The following is a 19699-nucleotide window of genomic DNA, read 5'->3' as shown; positions in this document are numbered from 1 at the left end:
ATTATTTGCCCAATTGTCCCAGTTATTACATCATTTAAATAAAGTCCCTAGTACAATGTATGACAATATATTACTTGGAATTAATACAAGCCCTTATTTGCAAAAATTACAGTAAATGACGTACACATTAAAAAAAGAGTCCCAAAGGTAACTATTTACGGTATGTATTTATTAACCTTCCTGGCGGTAACCCTGGACTAGCCACCGGGAGCTCAATGCAGAGCAATGGAGTGCAGCAGGCGTTTTTACTCACCTCCCGGGGGATGCACAAGCAGAGATGCAGATCTTCGCCCCTGATCCGCAAGTCAAGGGGCATAGATATGCATTGCAAGGATCCAGAACTAGTGAAAAAGGACCACTATTGTGAAAAATTGTAACTTATAAAAAGTAGGTGTTTCAAATGTCCATCTGTCCCAGAGTAAGATACATTTTAAACTCTGTTTTCCTGTGTTGTTGTCACTTACTATAGGTTGTAAAAAAAAAAAAAAATCTGAGATCTGAAAGAGTTTGGACTAATACATCTCCCCTTGGGTGATTCTCCGGGTTTTCATTATCTCCAAAAGCACCTATTGAATAGCAGTTTCCCAGTCCAACTGGCAAAATTGTGTGCAAAATAATAGGGAGGGTGTCCAGAATCTTTGTAAAGACTCTCTCCATGGAGTGTCTTTGCCCAGAATAAAGGAGATATTGACAGTAAGTAGATGTACTAGTCCAAAACCTGTCAGATTTGTCACATTTTTACTACCTATTGTAGGCGACAGCAACATAGCAAGAAATTAATTCATAGTGCATTTCTGATCAGAAAAGGATCTATGTGTTGGGGCTATCAAGCAGCCATCTATAAGTGTATGGCCATCATTACCCCATCCAGGTCAAGGCTGTTTTGGACCTTTCTTCCTTTGTTAAAGGACAACTGAAGTGAGAGGGATATGGGGGTTGTCATATTTTTGTTCCGTGAAGATACAAACTCCCTACAGTTAGTGTCCTGGCTGGGATTTGAAGTGGAGACCCAGCGCTGCAAGGCGAGATGAGACGTTCGATCCACCATGACTGACTACAATGTTCAACTGCAATTCTAGTCATTTTTGATCAGCTCTTGAAATTAATCGGAAATAACTAATGCCCAGGAAAGTAAAATGTTTCAGGCTGAACCGATCGAAAAAGTCAGGTGTCACAATCCATTAGTGTGTGGTAAGCTTTACAATCGAGTTGACTTGCCGAGAATTGATTTTCCTTTATTTCCCCCCTTCTCTATGAACAAGAGCGCAGTTTGACTTTCAGTCCAGGCACTTGCAGCAGAACGGCGAGAGTGGCGCACATCTCCACTCTACGACTTTGCCACCTTTACGGAAAGACGAGTAATGAAGCGTAGCCCAAACTAATCCAAACTTCCGCTACGCTTGGCGCGCGCTCTCCGCGTTTAAACACCACCTTCTATTTCTGGGAACGAAAGACGATACAATGGGCGGCGGGGCGTTTTATAACCGCTCGGTGATAGGACAGCGCTGCTCAGACACCCAGAAGTTTAGAAGGCCGCTGGAGCGAGAAATCTCCGTTCCGTAATCTTTATGTCGACTCGACGGCTCATCATCGCTGCGTCCTACTGCTCGCTGCACTGGGGTTTCTTTTTTTTCCCTTCCTTGATTAGCAAAGAATCCAAACTGCAGGGCGACAAGTGAAGGACGGAGCAGACATGACTTTGATTGTATCCGAAACGCCACTCAGGCTTAATGAAGCCAGAAGAAGTTATTGAGTCACTTAAGTGCTCGATAGATCTCAAATAGTCCTGCGCTAAACTCATCTTACAAATCCCCTTCCCGCGGGGGATGAAGAATAACCCTCTCCTACCACAATGGTTATTGCCGATTTTAAGATGGGAGAGCGGGCGCAATTTACATGATGAACTCGTACGCCTCCTTCCCAAAATCAAGGGCATATTTGTAAGTGTATGAGAATGTAGGTCAAATCACTTTACTTCTAAATGTAGCTATCTACATTGCTGACACACGATTATTATTATGCCTTTATTCAGTGCGGACGTTGTCTGCAGAGCTTAAAAACCTAGTTCTCACTTTTCGATTTTTCGTTATTTAGAAAGGTAGATAGAGGGACTATGACATTACTCACAGATATATCTGAAACAAGGAATGTTAGGTTACAAATTTCACAGGTTTGCTTTAATTGCTACTTTACTTACACATACTCACCTCCTCTCTTCTATGCTTCATCTCCCTCAGGCTCTTCCTCTCTTTGGTCCAGACTCTGGTACTTCTGGCTGCTCTCAAAATGATGACACAGGACTCCACAGCAGCTCTTCCTACTCCCAAGCCTGCGGCAACTACTGGAGGGGCAGGGCCACAGTCATATTCTATGCCCTCATTGGCTGCTGTTGGATAAACTACTGGAGAGGAGGGGCCATTGACACTATCATCACGCTCACCCCGGGGCGTTGCATGGTTAGTGTGTGGTGCTCTACTTTTTCAAGTGAGCTACCTTGATCTATCAAGTAGTCCTTTGTGATCTACAGTGTAGATCACGATCAAAGCAATTGGCACCTCTGCTTCCTGATGGTAGAGGAAATAGTGCTGGCCAAAACTTTGTCTATCTAATGAAACTTTACATTGTTTGGGAAAAAGAATTTTCCACCAAGTAGAGATAATTTGATATCTGCCTTGACTGCTGTGTACAGCCAGCTGGATTCTGGGTTAGTATCTATTATCACTGATGTGAAACAGCACCAGAACAGTTGATTTGTATTTCTTAGCGTGTATCCCTGCTTATATCTCCTTTTAGATACCTCCTATCTGCAGAACAAGTACAGTGAGACAAATCTGCTATCAGCCCGCGGCTTCTATTCTGAATTCCCCTAAGAACGTGGCATAAGCGGCGTAGAGATGTCTGGAGGAAGAATAACTACAATTCGGATATGACAATTCCTCATGATAAGAGGAATAACGCTTGTAATATATACTGCGAGCGTAGCAGGTACCAGGAAACCTAACCTGAATTTGTCACTGCAATTTGACAATAGGTGCTTGAGAAACGGCAGAACTGTTGCCATCGCGGGCTGGAGGAGGGTGAAGAACAACGGCAGAGGCACAAGGCAGCCACGGGGCACCAAGTGTCTCTCACCTCTGAATCATTGTGTTCTGTGATTCGCAGACCTCCCGCAACCTCGCGCTCGCCCTTCACAGCTGGATATCCGGGAGGCCTAACACTCTGCAGGGTTCTCAGAGTCTCCAAAAAGACAATTCATGTCATCTTCGCTTAGCTGGGATGACAGGGAGGCTCAGTCTCTGCCAGAATGGGGCAAAGGACTCCTAATCCCAGGAAGCCAGCAAACCAAACCATGTGACTTTCACACAATACAATGGGCCCAATCCAATATACTTTTTCTCCTAGGTAATATTTTTTTTAAACATTATAAATAAAATACCTTTTAAAAAGTAAACCTGTAACGAAAAAAAGAACCCCTGGCCGGTACTTACCTCGGGAGGGGGAAACCTCTGGATTCAAAGGAGGTTTTTCCCCCTCCCTCCTCAGTAGAGGGGATCCAGCGGTGTGACCCCCTGAAGATCTCCTTGTCAGCGCTTGTCAAGCTGCGTGCATGTGCAGTAGCGTCTCTCCACTCGGATTTCCGCGGAAATAGCCGAGCCCAATTGGGTCCGCTGTACTTTGCAGGCGCAAGCAGTCTGTGCCTGGGCAGTAGAGCGGACCCGATTGGGCTCAGCTATTTCCACCGGAGCCTGAGTGGAGAGGCACTATTGCGCCTGCGCAGATGTAAATATTGTGGCCGGTTTATCCTCCAGGCTGCCAGCGCTGGATTGGGCTGGTGTAGAGAGACGAAGAATCCTCATTAGGATCCAGAGGTTTCCCCCTCCCGGGGTCTCTTTTTATGTTAAAAGTTTACTTTAAGCCACTGGCAAGCCCAAAAATTTGGACGGTTATTTTTCACCTACTTTTTGGTATTTTTTTTCAATTGCAGAGTGCTGGAAAGTTATTTTAAACAGAAGATGAAAACTTATCTCCTGGGAGAAAACTTAGGTGGAAAAAGTGGATTGGATCAGGGCAATTATGTGGCAATTACGTAAGTCACAGTTCTGATTTCCATAATTTTTCTTCATCCCCCTCATCCCACAAATACACCCAGAGGAGAGTAGAACCCTCCCAAAAAACAGTGCCACTTTGAAAAGATTATACATAGGAGCTTTATAACATGATCAATGCTAATACCTTATGATAGTACAGTACAACAAAAACAGTACTAGTACTAAAAAACAAACAAAAAAAAAACAATACAAATCTTTGCCATGACACAGTAAACTATTATAATTATACTGCCCGACTACAATATACTGTGAGCATCAGAAGTTCAAAAATGAACCTCTGTGTGATTGAATCCGGATTCAGTAACGAAATTTACAGATACATCAGGATGCTGATGGGCAGGATACTGCAGGTGCAGTACGCTCCCAGTGATGTCGCACGCACACCCGCACAGAAAATGTCGACCCTTCGAGTATTGACGATCCTTCAGAGGCTGCCAGTAGGACACAGGAGAAGACCGGAGCTGCGGGGAGGGACACAAATGACTTCTAGAGGCTGGAAAAAGCCTCAGGTACGTAAAACTACATTTATTTTTTTACCTCGGAAATCCTTTAACCTCCCTGGCAGTGACTCGTGGTGTCAGATGGGAGCTCTATGCAGAGTGCAGCGCGCAGCGGACGTTTCAACTCACCTCTCCCAGGATCCAGAGACCAGCAACCATTCTTCCTATCCTCAGACGCTCTGCATCCCTCTGGTGAGATTGCCGTTTGTAGTAATGACAACAGACGGCAATCCCACTGCAGGGTTACAGCGCCACCTGGAGGACAGAGGGAGAATTGCAGCACTGGATCCAAGAAAGGTGAGTAAATGCTGGGCTGCAGCAGATCTCTGCAGCATGATCATTTCCAGATTTTCTTATCTGAAAGCATGCTAAGACATTGCACTGCTATTAGACCTGAAAATCTGGAAATAATCATACCGCCAGGTAGGTTACAGTACTTACACATACACAATTGCTGTTGCCCACAGAGACCAGGACTCCAATCCCTTGGACAGTTGGAGGCCGAGTGTTGTACAGACGTGTCGTTAGCCTACAGGCTAGTGAAATAATCTGTTGCTATGGATGGGAGAGGGGGATGACGATGCAGCGCACAAAGGAGTTGCATGGAGCAGGCGGGATGGGTTCAGCCTGCACTGGGGCGAGACAATTTGCCAATCTGATCTCTCAGCGACATGTTGCGGCTGCTGAAGACACAGTAGATTCTAATGTGTACAAGGCTTTAGTATAAGCAGTAGATTTATGCTGGAATATAATTCAATGGGTGGATTTAATTCTACATGGTAGGACATCTTACCTGAAGAAGGTGACGAAGAACTGCACCAGGTCCATGATTGTGTTGTGCTGTGAGAAGGCGATCTGAAAGACACAAGAGCACATATATGTTAGATACGGCAGATGTGACTGGCATTGTGACTTGCTTTTTGTCTATAGGACTTGCTTAGAGGAAAAACAATGTAAGAAAAATCCCACCTTTATTGCTATCCTTTCTAGTGTGAAGTAACACTCTATTGACAATTAGGTATTTAAGTAATACACTGAAGCACGTGAGAGATTTCTAGGAGACATTTTCCAGCAGTACTTTGTGTCTTGGCTCCGCCCACTAGGGCACAATGAAAGGGTCCCTCTCTAACAGCTGGATCCAAGGCTGACAAATATGGAGATCCCATTGGGGGAGGGACACACCACCATTTGGCATTGTCTAAGGCTGAAGCTGATGAATGAAAGAGAAGGAGGACATGTCTAAGGAGATCTCAACATGACGGTGCTATATAGGCTAGGCAATTTATCAACCAATCTTGAGAATGCTGAATCAACCCAACTAAAAACAATGACATTGCCGTCCATCCATCAAATAGCACACAAATGTGGCAATTTGATCATAAGCACTGGAAAGTTTCAGCCCATTCCAGTTGTTTATCTTTTGACAACAGATTACTGCCGGCTCTTGCTGATCCGACACAAGTGGGAACCGCGCCTTACTGCAAACTTTTACTTCTGTTCCTGTGAACTCCCCCCCCCCCCCCCCCCCGCCTCTCCCTCCCCTCCAAGTAAAGCACACACAGCTATCTGTAATGTTCTCTCCCTGCAGAGATCAGATGGAGCGTGGGGTAAGCAGGACAGACATAGTGTAGTGACATCACTGTACTGGGGGCACAATAAAGGAGGCAAATGGAATAATCTCATCTATATCAATAGGAAACAAAACCACAAGAGGAAAGCCCCCCTGAGGCCGGTTTCACACTGTAAACTGGCGGCAACATTGCAGCATGTCACTTCCACCGCACCGCCAGAAACAGACCTACGGGAAATACTGCGTAGTGGTAATGGGCCAAGCAGGAAGTGACACGCGCTTGCGGTTACTTCCTGCTTCGGGGTATGCGGAAGTGCACGGAAGTGTATTGTAAAAATGTGCTTCCGCGCATGTGTGCCGTGGCGGTAATTCTTTAAAAATCACTGCGTTGCCATAGACAAACATGACTTCCGCGCAGCCGCAGATCACCGCAGAAGGTGCACGGTAACGTAGTTCTGAACCAGCGTCTGGGATGTGTCACTTCCGTTGCATCGCGCCATAACGTGGAAGTATGAAAGTCTTTATAGACTTTCTTTGCCCAGCGGTGGGCGCACCACCCTGATGTGAAAGGGCCTTCAAGCTACATTAGAAGAACTCAATTATCCTGAATGCCCTGGAATCAAAAGAGAAACTGCTTCATCTACTTACAGTATATTCCACAAGATTGTTTAAATCTGTCATGTCTAAAATCAGTCCCTCAAAGGAGCTCCAGGGGCTAGTTCAATGACAATGGGGCCCAGAGGCAAAGTTATAGAGGAACTCCAGAGAAAATACCGTAATGAACAAAAGTGCTTCATTTTTACAATAATTATGTATAAATGATTTAGTCAGCGTTTGCCCATTGTAAAATCTTTCCTCTCCCCGATTTATATTCTGACATTTATCACATGGCAACATTTGTATTGCTGGCAGGTGATGTCAGTGGAAGGAGATGCTTTTTTTGGCAGTTGGAAACAACTGTAATTTTCCACAATGCAACAAGGCTCCCACAGTGTGATGTTAGAACCATGGTCCTGACATCACACTGTGTGAGGGGTTTCACCACAATATCAGCCATACAGAGCTCCCTGATGATCAGTTTGTTTGTTTGTTCTCATGGGAAAGGGGTATCAGCTACTGATTGGGATGAAGTTCAATCCTTGGTTACAATTTTTCTTTAAAAGGTAGGGACACCCTGCCGCGCCCCTCCAGCAAATTCACCACCAGTGCCCCAGAGCTGGCTGATGGTTCTCCCCCCTCAACTTTACTGTGCTCCCTGGGGCCTTTCCACCATTTCTGTCAGCATAGCGACTCGCCTGTCCGAGTGTTCTTCTCCCGTCCGTCTTCATCTTCATAGGGTGGTCTCTTCTCAGTGACCTGGTGCATGCTGTGCTATGAAACACAGCGTCATGAAGAAGAGGCAGCCAAGCGAGGATGAAGATAGGGAGCACAGATGGAGCAGAGTGCTGGGACAGGTGAGTTGCTGTATTGCCAAAACATTGCAGGGGTCCCCGGATCACAAGTCAGGGGGAGATCTGGGGGGCACAGAAGGGGGTTCCCACATGCACTTAGGGGCCCTGGGCAATTGTCCCCTTTGCTTCTATGGTAGCGCCGGTCCTAAGAAGCACACAAATGAATTCCTACCAAAGTCATAGTCTAGCTTCCCTACCATAGTGGGATGAAACTGGTGTGTCTGGAGTAGACACACAAACACAAGGAGAATATACATCTCCATGCAGAGACTCACATCACTAGTGCTCCAAGGGGAAAGTGCTATCTAGTGTGCCATCCTGCTGCTCAAAACAGACACGCTGTAAAGCAAAAGGAAAGGTAAGTTAGCCCTAAAAATAATTTAAGAAGCTTTTGTGGAGTAGAAAGGCATCCAAGCTAAAGCTATATTTCTCTTTGGTGTTCCAAATGGTTTTCCAACAGCTGAAAACAGTTTTTCATTCTATTTATGTTTAATAACACAAAGAGCTGATGACAGACTTGAAGTACACCTCAGGGTAAGCCAACAAAGGGCTGAAAGGGAATGTGGGGAGACTGAAAGTAACCAGCTGAGAGGGAGAGACAATTCAAAGACAGAGGAGGGAGAGGGGGGAGGACAGAGAGGAGGTACCTCGCCTTACAGAACCTTCTACACTTTCATATTGTTCTATGATGCTCATTCACATCTAATACATTATGTCAGGATAAAAAGAGAAAATAATTACTAAGATCTGTTCAGCTTCTTCTGCATGACAGATTGTGGGTTTTGTATATTGAAGGAATTATTAGGGGTTGCAGACATGTCTGTCTTAATGTTGCACCCCCTTCCACAGATCTGCCCCTGTATTGGTGGTTGAATAGTGTTAACGGTTCTGCCTCTGACACAGGAGATCAGGGTTCAAAGCTCTGCTCTTCCTGTTCAGTAAGCAAGCTATTCAGTGAGGAGGCCTTGGGCAAGACTCCCTAACACTGCTCCTGCCTATAGAGCGTTTTCTAGTGGCTGTAGGTCTGGCGCTTTGAGACCGCCAGGAGAAAATCACAACATAAATGTGTTTGTCTTGTCTCACTTGTGGTATGTGTTTCTCAACATTGTATTGGTACCGTATGTACCCATTTTAAAGCCCTGTACTCACCAAGTACCCTCCAGCATAGTAAACATTATCACAAGTACCCCATAACAAATATATATTTAATCATAGTACATGATAATTGGTTCTAAACAATTTCCAAGCATTTACTATTGCTTTTAATGAGCTAAAACACTAATTTGGTTTTGTTAAAATAAGATTTATCATTTTCTAAAACTCTAAATCTGTTATTCTTGGTTAAGTATATCAAGCTCGAGAACCTCTTGAACCATCAGAAGTACCCCCTGGTGTAAATGTACCACACACTGAGAACCTAGGTAGCATAGAACCAGAGCCGGGACAAGCTCCTCCAGCAACCAAGGCTGAGACACCAAAGTGCGCCCCTCCATCCCTCCCACCCTAGCCGTCACACACTGATTGCTATTAAACTAAGAGGCGCCCCAGGACTCTCAACCCCTTATTCTCTAGTTATCTGGCTTGCAGTCACTGCCATGTATCCCCTTTTCCTATTTCTTTGTGCTTCAAACACAATAGGGGAATGATAGCTGAGTGAGTTGTGCGCCCCCCTCCTACACTGCGCCCTGAGGCTGGAGCCTCTCTCGCTTCTGCTTCGGCCCTGGATAGGACATATGTGTGGGAAAACGTGTATATGGCTTGTGGGGGCTATTGTTACGCCTGACTGTAGTAAGCTTTATTGTTGCTGGTGAAACAAATCCATTACGTAAATTAAAACTGCAATCACCTTGTTTTCTTAAAAACTCAAATGTATATCTTGAAGAGGCAAGGAAGCAAGATCAAGAAACATTCATCAAAAAGGAATAAAATACTGGTGAGATACAGGTTGGAGAAACAGCAGACAACTGGCATCATTTTACGTTCTCGCTGGTGGAAGCACATTTTAGCGAAAAAGTATTTTTCATACGTCCTTGTTCCGTATCTCCGCGGGGCGTTTGCCCGCCTTGCCCGCACTGCACAGAGCCGGCCATATGCTCTGAAAGGCGGGCAGCCCCCTGGCCATTCTCCACCTGACAGGCCTGATTATTTGTTAGATTGCAGACCATGAAGCTAAAAAATGTCCACAATCCCCTCTAAGCACACCGCCAAAACTACAGCCCTTGCTGAGATGGTAAAGCTCCAGAATACATTATTAGGCTTGGCACGTATAGAGCAAGTTAACCTCCATGATGGGGGAGTGGGGGCTACGACTTAATCACCAGCGTCCAGGAGCGAAATGCCTGAAATAACATTCATGTTTGGAACATTTCTGTCATTAGAATAAAATTCCAAGTAATGCTCAACACTGCTGGACACAGCCGTTGTGTAATATCGGCTAAGCCCTGTCATTACAAGAGCAGGAGGAAGCAACTACAGTTTGGCGTTGAATGACCTTTGAATGCCTTAAAAAAAACCAAAACTTTGGAATAAACAAAAACTTCTGTTTTGATAGTGTTAAACATGTTTACTAGTTGAGCAGCACAGTGGCTAAAAGGGTTAGTAGTCTCGTCTAGTTCTTCATGTTAGAATTCCCACCAGGACATGATCTGCAAGAGGATGTAAGACTGGCCAGCGGTTCGTCTGGTCTGTCGATTGTCGAGAAACTGAACGCTGTAACAGCCTTGCACCCGATCGAGCACTTTCAACTGAGATTTTCCAGCATGCCTAATCGTTCCTTTCAAACAATTTTGGCTGGAAGGAAATCAATTGAAATCATTGGTCTGGTGGCCATGTTGCGGCACCAATATCTCCCATATCTGATGATTGTGATGTTGAAAATCAAGTAAAGTATGGGCAGCCTCGTCGCGCCATCTGGCTGAATGTGTGATTTTATATTCAACCCATTAGCAGCTTCAACACAGTTATTTAGTTTGAGATAAGTGCACTACTTTTGTCCTCAGACGGCAGAACTCGTTGTGCTGTAAATTCATGGAATGCTTTGATCTCTCTCTCTCTGCAGAAAATACAGAAACTGAAAGCAGAAGTCCTCTGTTATTGTCTCATACTGCCCCCTAGTGACAAGTAACCACACGCCATGATAAAGGTGTACCCTGCGTGGCCCCTAAAACAATTGTCAGGCTAATATCTTTTGTGGAAACACATTACTCAATAAAGAGCGTGCTCGATTGAAAAAGTGGTGTGCTGATACATTGGATTGCTGATTACGTGTATGCATTGCCTAGGCCGCACTATCAAGCACCCAAGCATCTTCCTGATGGAGTGCCTAACCACGACCACTGATTCGCTAGTGACAAGTGGTCATAATTACACCATTACAGCAGTACTATTTTGTAGCAAGGAAATGTAACAAATAAGAAATAAAACAATGTGCTAAAATAAATTGGCCAGGAGCACCTGCAAGTTTTAAAAAAAATCGGCCATTAAAGGGTTAATATGTAAATGTCTATAAATGTAATGTGGGTTGGTTCCCACTTGCTTCAATAATGTACCATTTATCGGGCTGTTAGGACCTTTAAGCATCAAAGTGTGTGTGTGTATGTGTTTGTGTGTATGTTTGAATGTATGTATGTATGTATGTGTGTGTGTATGTGAGTGTGTGTGTATATGTGTGTGTTTTTAGGGATCAACAGCTGGGGTGATAAGTGTTCGGCATTTGTAAGGGGTGCCGTTAAAATAAAGCAGCGGTGGGGGATGGTTAAAGTGAACCTCCAGACTAAAAATATACTCAGCAGAACTGAAAAGGCTTGGTGTATCTTTAACAGTTACACAGCATCAGAACTTTGATTTTCTTAACAAAGCCTCATCTTAGCTGCATTTTTAGCTAAGCTCCACCCATCAAAGAAAACTGCCCGGGCATTTTTCCCCTGATGCTGTGCAAAGCATGATGGAATTTCTGATGATGTTGTTCTCGTTGCCTAGCAACTGGGAGGGGTGATCAGGACACAGGACAGTTGGAACTGTGTCTCATGCTCCATGTCACCTCCTTTCAGCCAAAAAGATGGCCGCCCTCATGAAATCACAAACATTTGCCTGTTCTTTTAAAACAGGGTGGGTAAGAGATTATATTACCTATCTAATGACAGTATTTTTTTTAGACTGAAGTTCCTCTTTACGGTTAGGTATGGGGGGGGGGGGGGATGGGGGGGGAGAAAGGCGGCCACAAGAGTGCACTCAGTAGGCAGTAGCAGTGTTAAGGAGTTTTGCCCAAGAACTCTATAATATTTACCAATATTTTATTATCAGAATTAGCACTGCACATAAGTAGAATATTGGTAGTTATTATATTTCAGGCACCTAAATTTCTCCGGCGCCCTTACTTAAAGGACCACTGTCGCGAAGAAGTGTAAATTTTAAAATACATGTAAACACATTGGGAATAGGAAGTAAGTTTCTTCCAGAGTAAAATGAGCCATAAATTACTTTTCTCCTATGCCACTGTCAGAGTCGGCAGTGGAAATCTGACAGAACCGACAGGTTTTGGACCAGCTGATCTCATCATGTAGGAATCTCGGCATGGCCTTTATTCTTTACAAAGACACTCCCTAAAAATCATTTATACAAATATGCTAGCCAGCCTCCCTGCTCACTGTACACTTTTTTCGGCAGTTGGACGGAGCAACTGCCATTCACTAAGTGCTTTTGAAAATAAATAAAACCTTGAGAATCCCCCATGAGGAAATGAGCTGGTCCAAAACCTGTCGGTAATGTCAGATTTCTACTACTTACTGTAAGTGACAGCAACATAGGAGAAAAGTAATTTATAACATATTTTACTCTGAGAGAGATGTACTTCTTATTTGTATAGGTTTACATGTACTTTAAATGTTACCATTTTCACAATAGTGGTCCTTTAAATGTATGCATATATATCATACAGACTACCAATTCACTTCTGCCTCTGTGTTTTCATATTATTCTGCTTTTGCTAGAACTCTAGCGCATTCACTGTTTTTATTTTGTGGGATTTTTTTATTGTGTATTTCCGTCATTGTCAGTAGCATAGTTTTATATAGTGGCTTCGTATCAGAGCTATAAGTATATTTGATTTCCACATTTTATATTGGAACCAGGTTATAAATGAACTACCGTGGAGACATCTGGTGTACGGGGATTTGTGTTTTATTTGATCTGGAATCAGTAGCATGCTTCTAAATGTATCCCATTGCTGATAAGCGGATATTTCTGTTTCTGCCTTTTCATATTGAATCTGTTGAATTAAGAGATTATTGTGTAAATAGACTATCATGCCTTAACTTTCTGTAAACTAATATTAAAACCAAAGAAATTCCTTTATGTTCCTTTATTGCCGAATGATATGTGGGTAGTATCGAAATCAGAACAGTACAAACCATGTTATAGATTCCTTATGATCAACAATGTTCTGCTAAGTTAAATGTTAAAAAGGGTATCTGAAGTGACATGATGAGATAAAAATGTGTAAGTTAAATCCCAAATGCCCTTAGAACTAAGCTGTATCCCATTTTATTTTCTTCTAACTGTAAGGGTAAAGAATTCAGAAATGCTAATAAAACTTCAATCCTTTGAGTCACTATCTAGCATAACCCTCACTGATAACTTATTACAAGCCATAAAATATCTTGCATGGCAAAGAATAATTTCTCAATAAAGGGAACAGTGACAAAGTCAATTATTATTTATTAAAGATGGGAGCTGTAAAATACTAAAATAACAAACAAAACAAGAAAACAACCGTTGTCATTCTGCTAAAAAAAACAACATTAAACTCTAATGTTTAGCAAGACTAAGATTCTAAGGAAGTCCTATATAGCAGGCCTTTTCAACTTGTGGTACTCGTACCACCAGTTGTACTTTGCTGTTGGCCAGGTGGTACACATCAGGTTTGCCTGCCACTTAGTTGCCCGTCTGCAGCTTGTCTTGGTCCCGTCCTGCCTTTACAAAGTTCGTCTCACTCCTCGCTGTGCTGCCCTGTCATACTTCAGACCTCAGATCAGCAGAGAAGAGACCAGACATCACTGGCCACTTCCTGTATTTGATGTACACGCGCCGTCACTGTGCACCAATTCCCTGGCTGTCTCTTCATCGCGCCCGGGTTACCGCTGATCTGAGGTCTGAACTATTCCACAAGGCAGCACAGCAAGGAGCCAGCGAGGGGAAGCTGAATTTTTGCGGTGAGTGACTGCCCAGCTCTCTGGTGGTGGTGGGGGGGGGGGGGGGGGACGCTACCAATATTGAAGCTCTGGATCCTAAAGAGGTTTACCTCTTCCTCCTCAGTAGAGAGGATCCAGCACTGGGACTCCCTGAAGAACTCTTTGTAGACATGTGCGCATGCGTAGTAGCGTCTCTCCGCTCTGGTATAAAAAGCCGAGCTCAATTGGATCCATCTACTGCACAGGCACGCTGGTGGTACTTGAAAATTTTTAAGTGATTAAAGTGGTACAATTAGTGAAAAGGTTGAAAAGCCCTGCTATTTAGGAGTGGGGCTATTGTATAGATCTCATTAATTTACTGTATTTTCAGTTCAGGTTCCTTCAACATTCCAAACTGACTGTTTAAAGAAACATAACTGGAGGGGGTGTTGGAATCTACAACTTTGTGTAACAACAAGGACATGAAAAGAGGAGTGTTGCGTCTGCCAAAATATGTTTTACTTTTAAGTGAAATTCCACATTTGCTAAAAAATTAGGAACCTCTTCTGTTCAGCTTTGAACACTGAAATTCTGTAAGATTCAGGAACATCTACCATATATACTCGAATACAAGTCAACCTTGTATACAAGTCGACTCCAATATTCAACCCTCTTAAGCTGAATTTTTCATTGACTCAAGTATAAGTCTACCCAGCAAAGTTAATGGCTGCACTAGGGGCTCAGGAGAGGTTAATGACTGCACTGCATACAGTATTACAGTCATTAACTCCTCCTGTCCCTTATGAAACCCAGCATTTCTTCTTTGCTCTAATAGATTATTTACAGCATATTATATACAACTAGCATTTTTTTTTACTAGAACAGCATTCATAGGGTTACACACAGGACCTGAAAGTTCAATGCAGAGAAATCTGGACTCATCCGAGGTTGTAGATAATGTTATCTTGTGTTTAATTGTATTAAGTGAGGAATGTAAATTAACACTTCTACACTGCCGGGTCACCCGAACAAAGTCAGACAATTTAGAAAGCATTTCTGCTTGTTAGAACATGAATAAAGCAGTTATAAATAAAATGCAAAGTCAGCTTTCAGAGCAAAAAAAGTATACTTTGGGAACGTATAATTTCTAAATGAATACTAATACTTATGCACAAAAGCAAATATGGTAACCGTATGGCAAAAAAGTAAGAAAACATGTTTTTATTGAATATTATGTCAGGGTTTTATACCACTTTAAGTGCAACCAATAATTCCTCCAGGCCCCAAGTGCAGCAATCATTCACTCCTTTTTATGCAGCCCAGTATTTCCCCCCTTCCCTTTTCTTTGTTAATTGTTGTGGCCTGGACTTTCAGACCTGTGTTTTCTTGGCATTTCCTTTCCTCAAAGTATCACTAACCAATGGGTAAATTGCTGCAAGTTAGAATGTCACTATTAGTACACACATTACTCAGTGCTGCCCGTGACTCGTATATAAGTCGACCCCTATACTTTTATGAAGTGAATCAGACCTACATTTCCAGACTTATACTCGAGTATATATGGTATGTTACTGCCCATCCCTCTGTTAGTGCAGGACCTTCTGCTTTGTGAAACTGGTTATTCATACAGAAAGAAAAAAATACTGGCGGTAACTGCATTGAAGTATAGATTGCAGACTAGAAAGTAAGTGCAGTTTGTGCTCCTTGCGGTTGGTTTTGGGAACAGTTTCACATTGGAATTGCTAATACGGGGGAGTCACCGAGTTACAGAACTCAGAGTTAAAGACGACTCATACTTATGAGCAGGGACTGACAGGATGAGGCAAACCTTGGGTTAAAAACCACATACTTGCCTAAAGGAGGGAAGCCTCTAGATCATTTTTTTTCTTTTTCACCCTGTAAAAGTTAAACATTCAGGTATGCAAGTTTCAGTTTCTCTCTAGTTGGGATTTAGTCAAACTATAGTGTAACCCTCATTGAGAAGAAAAAACAGCCATAAAGCTCTTTCCTGGCTGAGAACATCTTCCGAGCGCATTTAATTGATTAAAAAAAAGTTCAATAGTTTATAGTTCGGGACCCTCAACTGTGTCAAACTGTGCGAGAGACGTTGTCATCCAGCAGACAGCAAAACGTTTAACCTCTTGCCGCCCACATCACGCCGATGGGAATGGCCACGGCGGCAGCCCCAGGACCGCCTAACGCCGATTGGCGTAAAGTCCTGGGGCTCTGTTTTGCAGGAGATCGCGCGCAGGCTGAGCGCGCATCTTCTGCTTGGGGGGCGGAGCTCCGCCCCGCCTTCAGTCTCCGAGCGGCTATTGCCGCTCGGGAGACTGTTAGACAGTGTGATCGCCGTCTATTTACATGGTGCAGCGCTGCGATCAGCAGCAGCGCTGCACTGGGGACAGCCGTGTGACACGGCTGTCCCCCTGGGGGACAAGAGAGCAATCGGCTCCCATAGGCAGAAGCCTATGACAGCCGATCGCCGTAATTGGCTGGCTGGGGGGAGGGAGGGATGAAATTTAAAGAAACAGTGTTTTTTATTAAAAAATTAACAAAAATATTTATAAAAAAATTAAATACACATGGGGGGAGGGCAATCAGACCCCACCATCAGAGAGCTCTGTTGGTGGGGAGAAAAGGGGAGGGGGGGGAATCACTTCTGTGCTGTGTTGTGCGGCCCTGCAGCTTGGCCTTAACCTTCCTGGCGGTACTACGTTCGGGGTAAGCCGCGCAGGAGGTTTTTTCAGGCCCTGCTGGGCCGATTTACTTTTTACAAATTTTTTACTAATTTTTTTTTTTTGCTGGATGCAGCTAGCACTTTGCTAGCTGCGTCAGCACACCGATCGCCGCAGCCCCGCGCTCAATCGCCGCTCTCCGTCGCGCCGCGCGCCCCCCAGACCCCGTGCGCTGCCTGGCCAATCAGTGCCAGGCAGCGCCGAGGGGTGGCCCGGGACTCTCAATGACGTCATGACGTCGCTGACGTCATCCCGCCCCGTCGCCATGGCCATTTTTAGGAGCAGGAGGCTAGATATAATTATTTATCTCATTAGATTATTTTCAGTTCAGGTACCCTTTAAGTAAAACTGCTTTTCTGAAGCCCTGCAAAGCTGCAGACAAAGACTTTCGATTCGGAAGTTCAGGGTCACTTTAAGTAGTGATAAAGTTTTGTGGATAACACTTCTCGTTAAAGAAAGAAAACAAGGCTTCCTGGATCCGCTGCACAGGGAATATCGGAGCAGAAGAACGCAGCCAATTTAGCGAGTTCTAGAAACAATGTGTTTCCCGCTAACAGACCTTTGCGCGGAGCCCACTCAGGTCAGCCGATACTCTGGTGGATTCGGTTTGTTCTCTGCAGCTCTGTACAACCAGGTGACATTTTCAGAGCTAATTCATTTCTCAAACTTCTGCACCCGGCTTGTTTTATTTGCTTGTCTGCTGCGTGGATAGAAAGGCCACCGTATGAAATGTTAATGTACGCTGCAGACCGGGGGATTTACTGGGATACGGTAACAATCCAAAACGCTAAACTAAAAGCTGCCAGCCATCGGCTGCTCTGTGTACTGAGATTATCTGCGAGATCGCTGGAGCTAACGGCAGAAATGCCAAACAGAAGAGAGGGTCAGTGAGATTCTAAAAATTCTGGCTTGCATGAATATTTAATGTAAATTGAATGCAGTGGGGAATTTGAAAAATCGAAATCAAGAAAAAGTGAATTTGATTGGTTCAAAGCCAAGATACATGCAATTTGAATTAAATCTGAATGCAAGGTGGAATTATTAGAAATCTCAAATCTTATTGACTATCTTAAAAGAGGAAGTTTAAAGAAAGTCTGTACTGTCCGATTTGTACAATAAAAAACATACCAGTCGAGTCACTGATCTCCTGGATCCCTCTTTGCCGTTTCTGCCGCGATTCTGGCTTTTAATCGCCAGTTTCAGTCAGTGTTTACAAACAAAAAACATGGCCGCTAGCCAGGAAGTGATGTTTGTATGTATGTGTATATATATCATGTTACAGTATACTACAAGTTATTATAACATAGTGAACCCCAGTCAAAGATTCTCAGTTTCACAGCATGGGCAGCTCCCTTCCCTCTCAGACAAGCTGAAATTGAGAGCAGAGATGCTGTCTGTGACTAATAAACGAAGCACACACAGAGCCTGCAGGGGGCGTGGAGGGGAGGTTCATATTTTCTCCCATCAGTGCATTCCTCTCTGGGTCAACAAAGCTTGACAAAGAAAAGATGATTAGATATATGACAGTGCAACTAAAAAATGCTGCAGTAATCCAGAGCACATTAGAACAGGTATAGGAACTTATAGGATAGAAGAAATAAGGCTGAACATTTTGTTACAAAGTCTCTTTAAAGCCCCTTTTACACTTTTGTTTTTGCGCTGCATTACCCTTTCTGCACGCAACAGCAATAAAAGGCCACACTGCCTCTGAAGACGCTACTAAAGGAAAACGGACGTTAGGTGGGCCGTCACCACCACTATGCCCCACAACCTTCTCTGACCACAACGGGTATGTGCACCACCTGCAACCATATTGCATAAGTTACTTTTTAGCAAACTTGAAGAGCCATTAGCAATAAAGCTCTTTTAATACAATTGATGCAGTGCCGGAACTCCATTTTTCTTGCTTGCTGAATGAACTGGATGTCTATTTTTTCTTTTTTGATCCTGAGCACGCTGTTCTTTGATTGTGTGACATACCCATGGAATTGATGTACCTGTAAAATTGCAAGAAGCGAATTGCTTTACACGCCGCCGTAGTGGCAGTTGCTGTGCTTCTAACGGTTGTATAAAAGTGTATGGGGCCCAGGACCCTATCCACGTCACGCCAGAAGTAGTCAATTCTCCGCCTATGTACCGCAGAGTCAACAGCGAGTTACTGTGCGACTTCTGTGGCGACAGAATGCATTGAAGTCTATGCACGACGCAGAAACTTTAAGACTGCTGGCAGCACGGTGCAGCGAACATGCACGGCATGACGCAAATATGACCGGGAATCCCATTGATGTACTTCCTGTCACTAGGCAAGGGGCGACGATGGGCGGTAAATGGCGTGAGTGGGCAGCACTTTGCATATGACCCTGCCGGTGCACCCTGCTGCAGGGTCATACGATTCACTCCTTTGGCGTTGCGCTGCGGGGCATTGCAGCACAATGCTCCACTCAGATGTAAAACCGGCCTGAAGCAAAACTGAACAAAACAAAACACAAAGTCAGATACTCACCTAGAGAGACGGAAGTCTCTGGATCTTAAAGAGCCTTCCCATTCCTTCCCCGGTGTCCTGGTTCCACCGCTGTCACCCACTTTCGAATGTGTTGCCTCTGTGAGTCCTTAGAAGGCTTTAGAAGCACTCGCGTCCCCGAGCGACCCTTTAGGTCAGGGACACAAGTGCTTCTGAAGCCTTCCGAGGGCTCATGAAGATGTATTCACCCAACTGGTTGAATAGATCTAATGAGGGTGACGTTGCTGGAACAAGGGGAGAAAGAGGGGGCAGAGCAGACTCAACAGGATCCAGAGCCTTCCCTCTTCATAGGTAAGTGTCTGCCTTTTTTTTTTTACTTCAGTTTTACTTTAACCCAGGACTGAACTTCATTCCAATTAGTAGCTGATACGCTCTTTCCCACGAGAAAACTTTACCTTCTCTCAAACAGGTTATCAGAGATGTCTATATGACTGATTGTGTGCTGAAACTCCTCCCACAGTGTGATGTCAGGGCCATGGCATCACACTGTGGCCCTGAGGCAGGGAACACACTTGTCTTTCAGTTTTCTGCGTGCGGTTTTCTGCGTACGTTTTCTGCACACCAAGTGTGTTTCCATGCAGAAAAACAGGCACGTTTTTTTCACAGCAGCTAATGTAATTGATAGAGAGAACTGAGAAAATGTGCG

The 19699-nt window shown here is 44.1% G+C and overlaps 1 protein-coding gene across 2 annotated transcripts in view; it reads right to left on the bottom strand.

Annotated features, from left to right (window-relative positions):
• The window catches only part of ATRNL1 (attractin like 1), a 903042-nt gene that overhangs the window by 294224 nt on the left and 589119 nt on the right, over positions 1-19699 (bottom strand). For both annotated transcript variants that reach the window (XM_068257926.1, XM_068257927.1), the window contains exon 25: positions 5403-5464. In XM_068257926.1, the coding sequence (XP_068114027.1) occupies positions 5403-5464 (62 nt within the window). The remainder of the gene's footprint in view (positions 1-5402; positions 5465-19699) is intronic.

Source organism: Hyperolius riggenbachi, chromosome 10, assembly GCF_040937935.1.
Source record: "Hyperolius riggenbachi isolate aHypRig1 chromosome 10, aHypRig1.pri, whole genome shotgun sequence".
Lineage (NCBI taxonomy): Eukaryota > Metazoa > Chordata > Amphibia > Anura > Hyperoliidae > Hyperolius > Hyperolius riggenbachi.
Note: the sequence above shows the minus strand (reverse complement) of the source record. Positions and strands in the feature narration are given on the sequence as shown.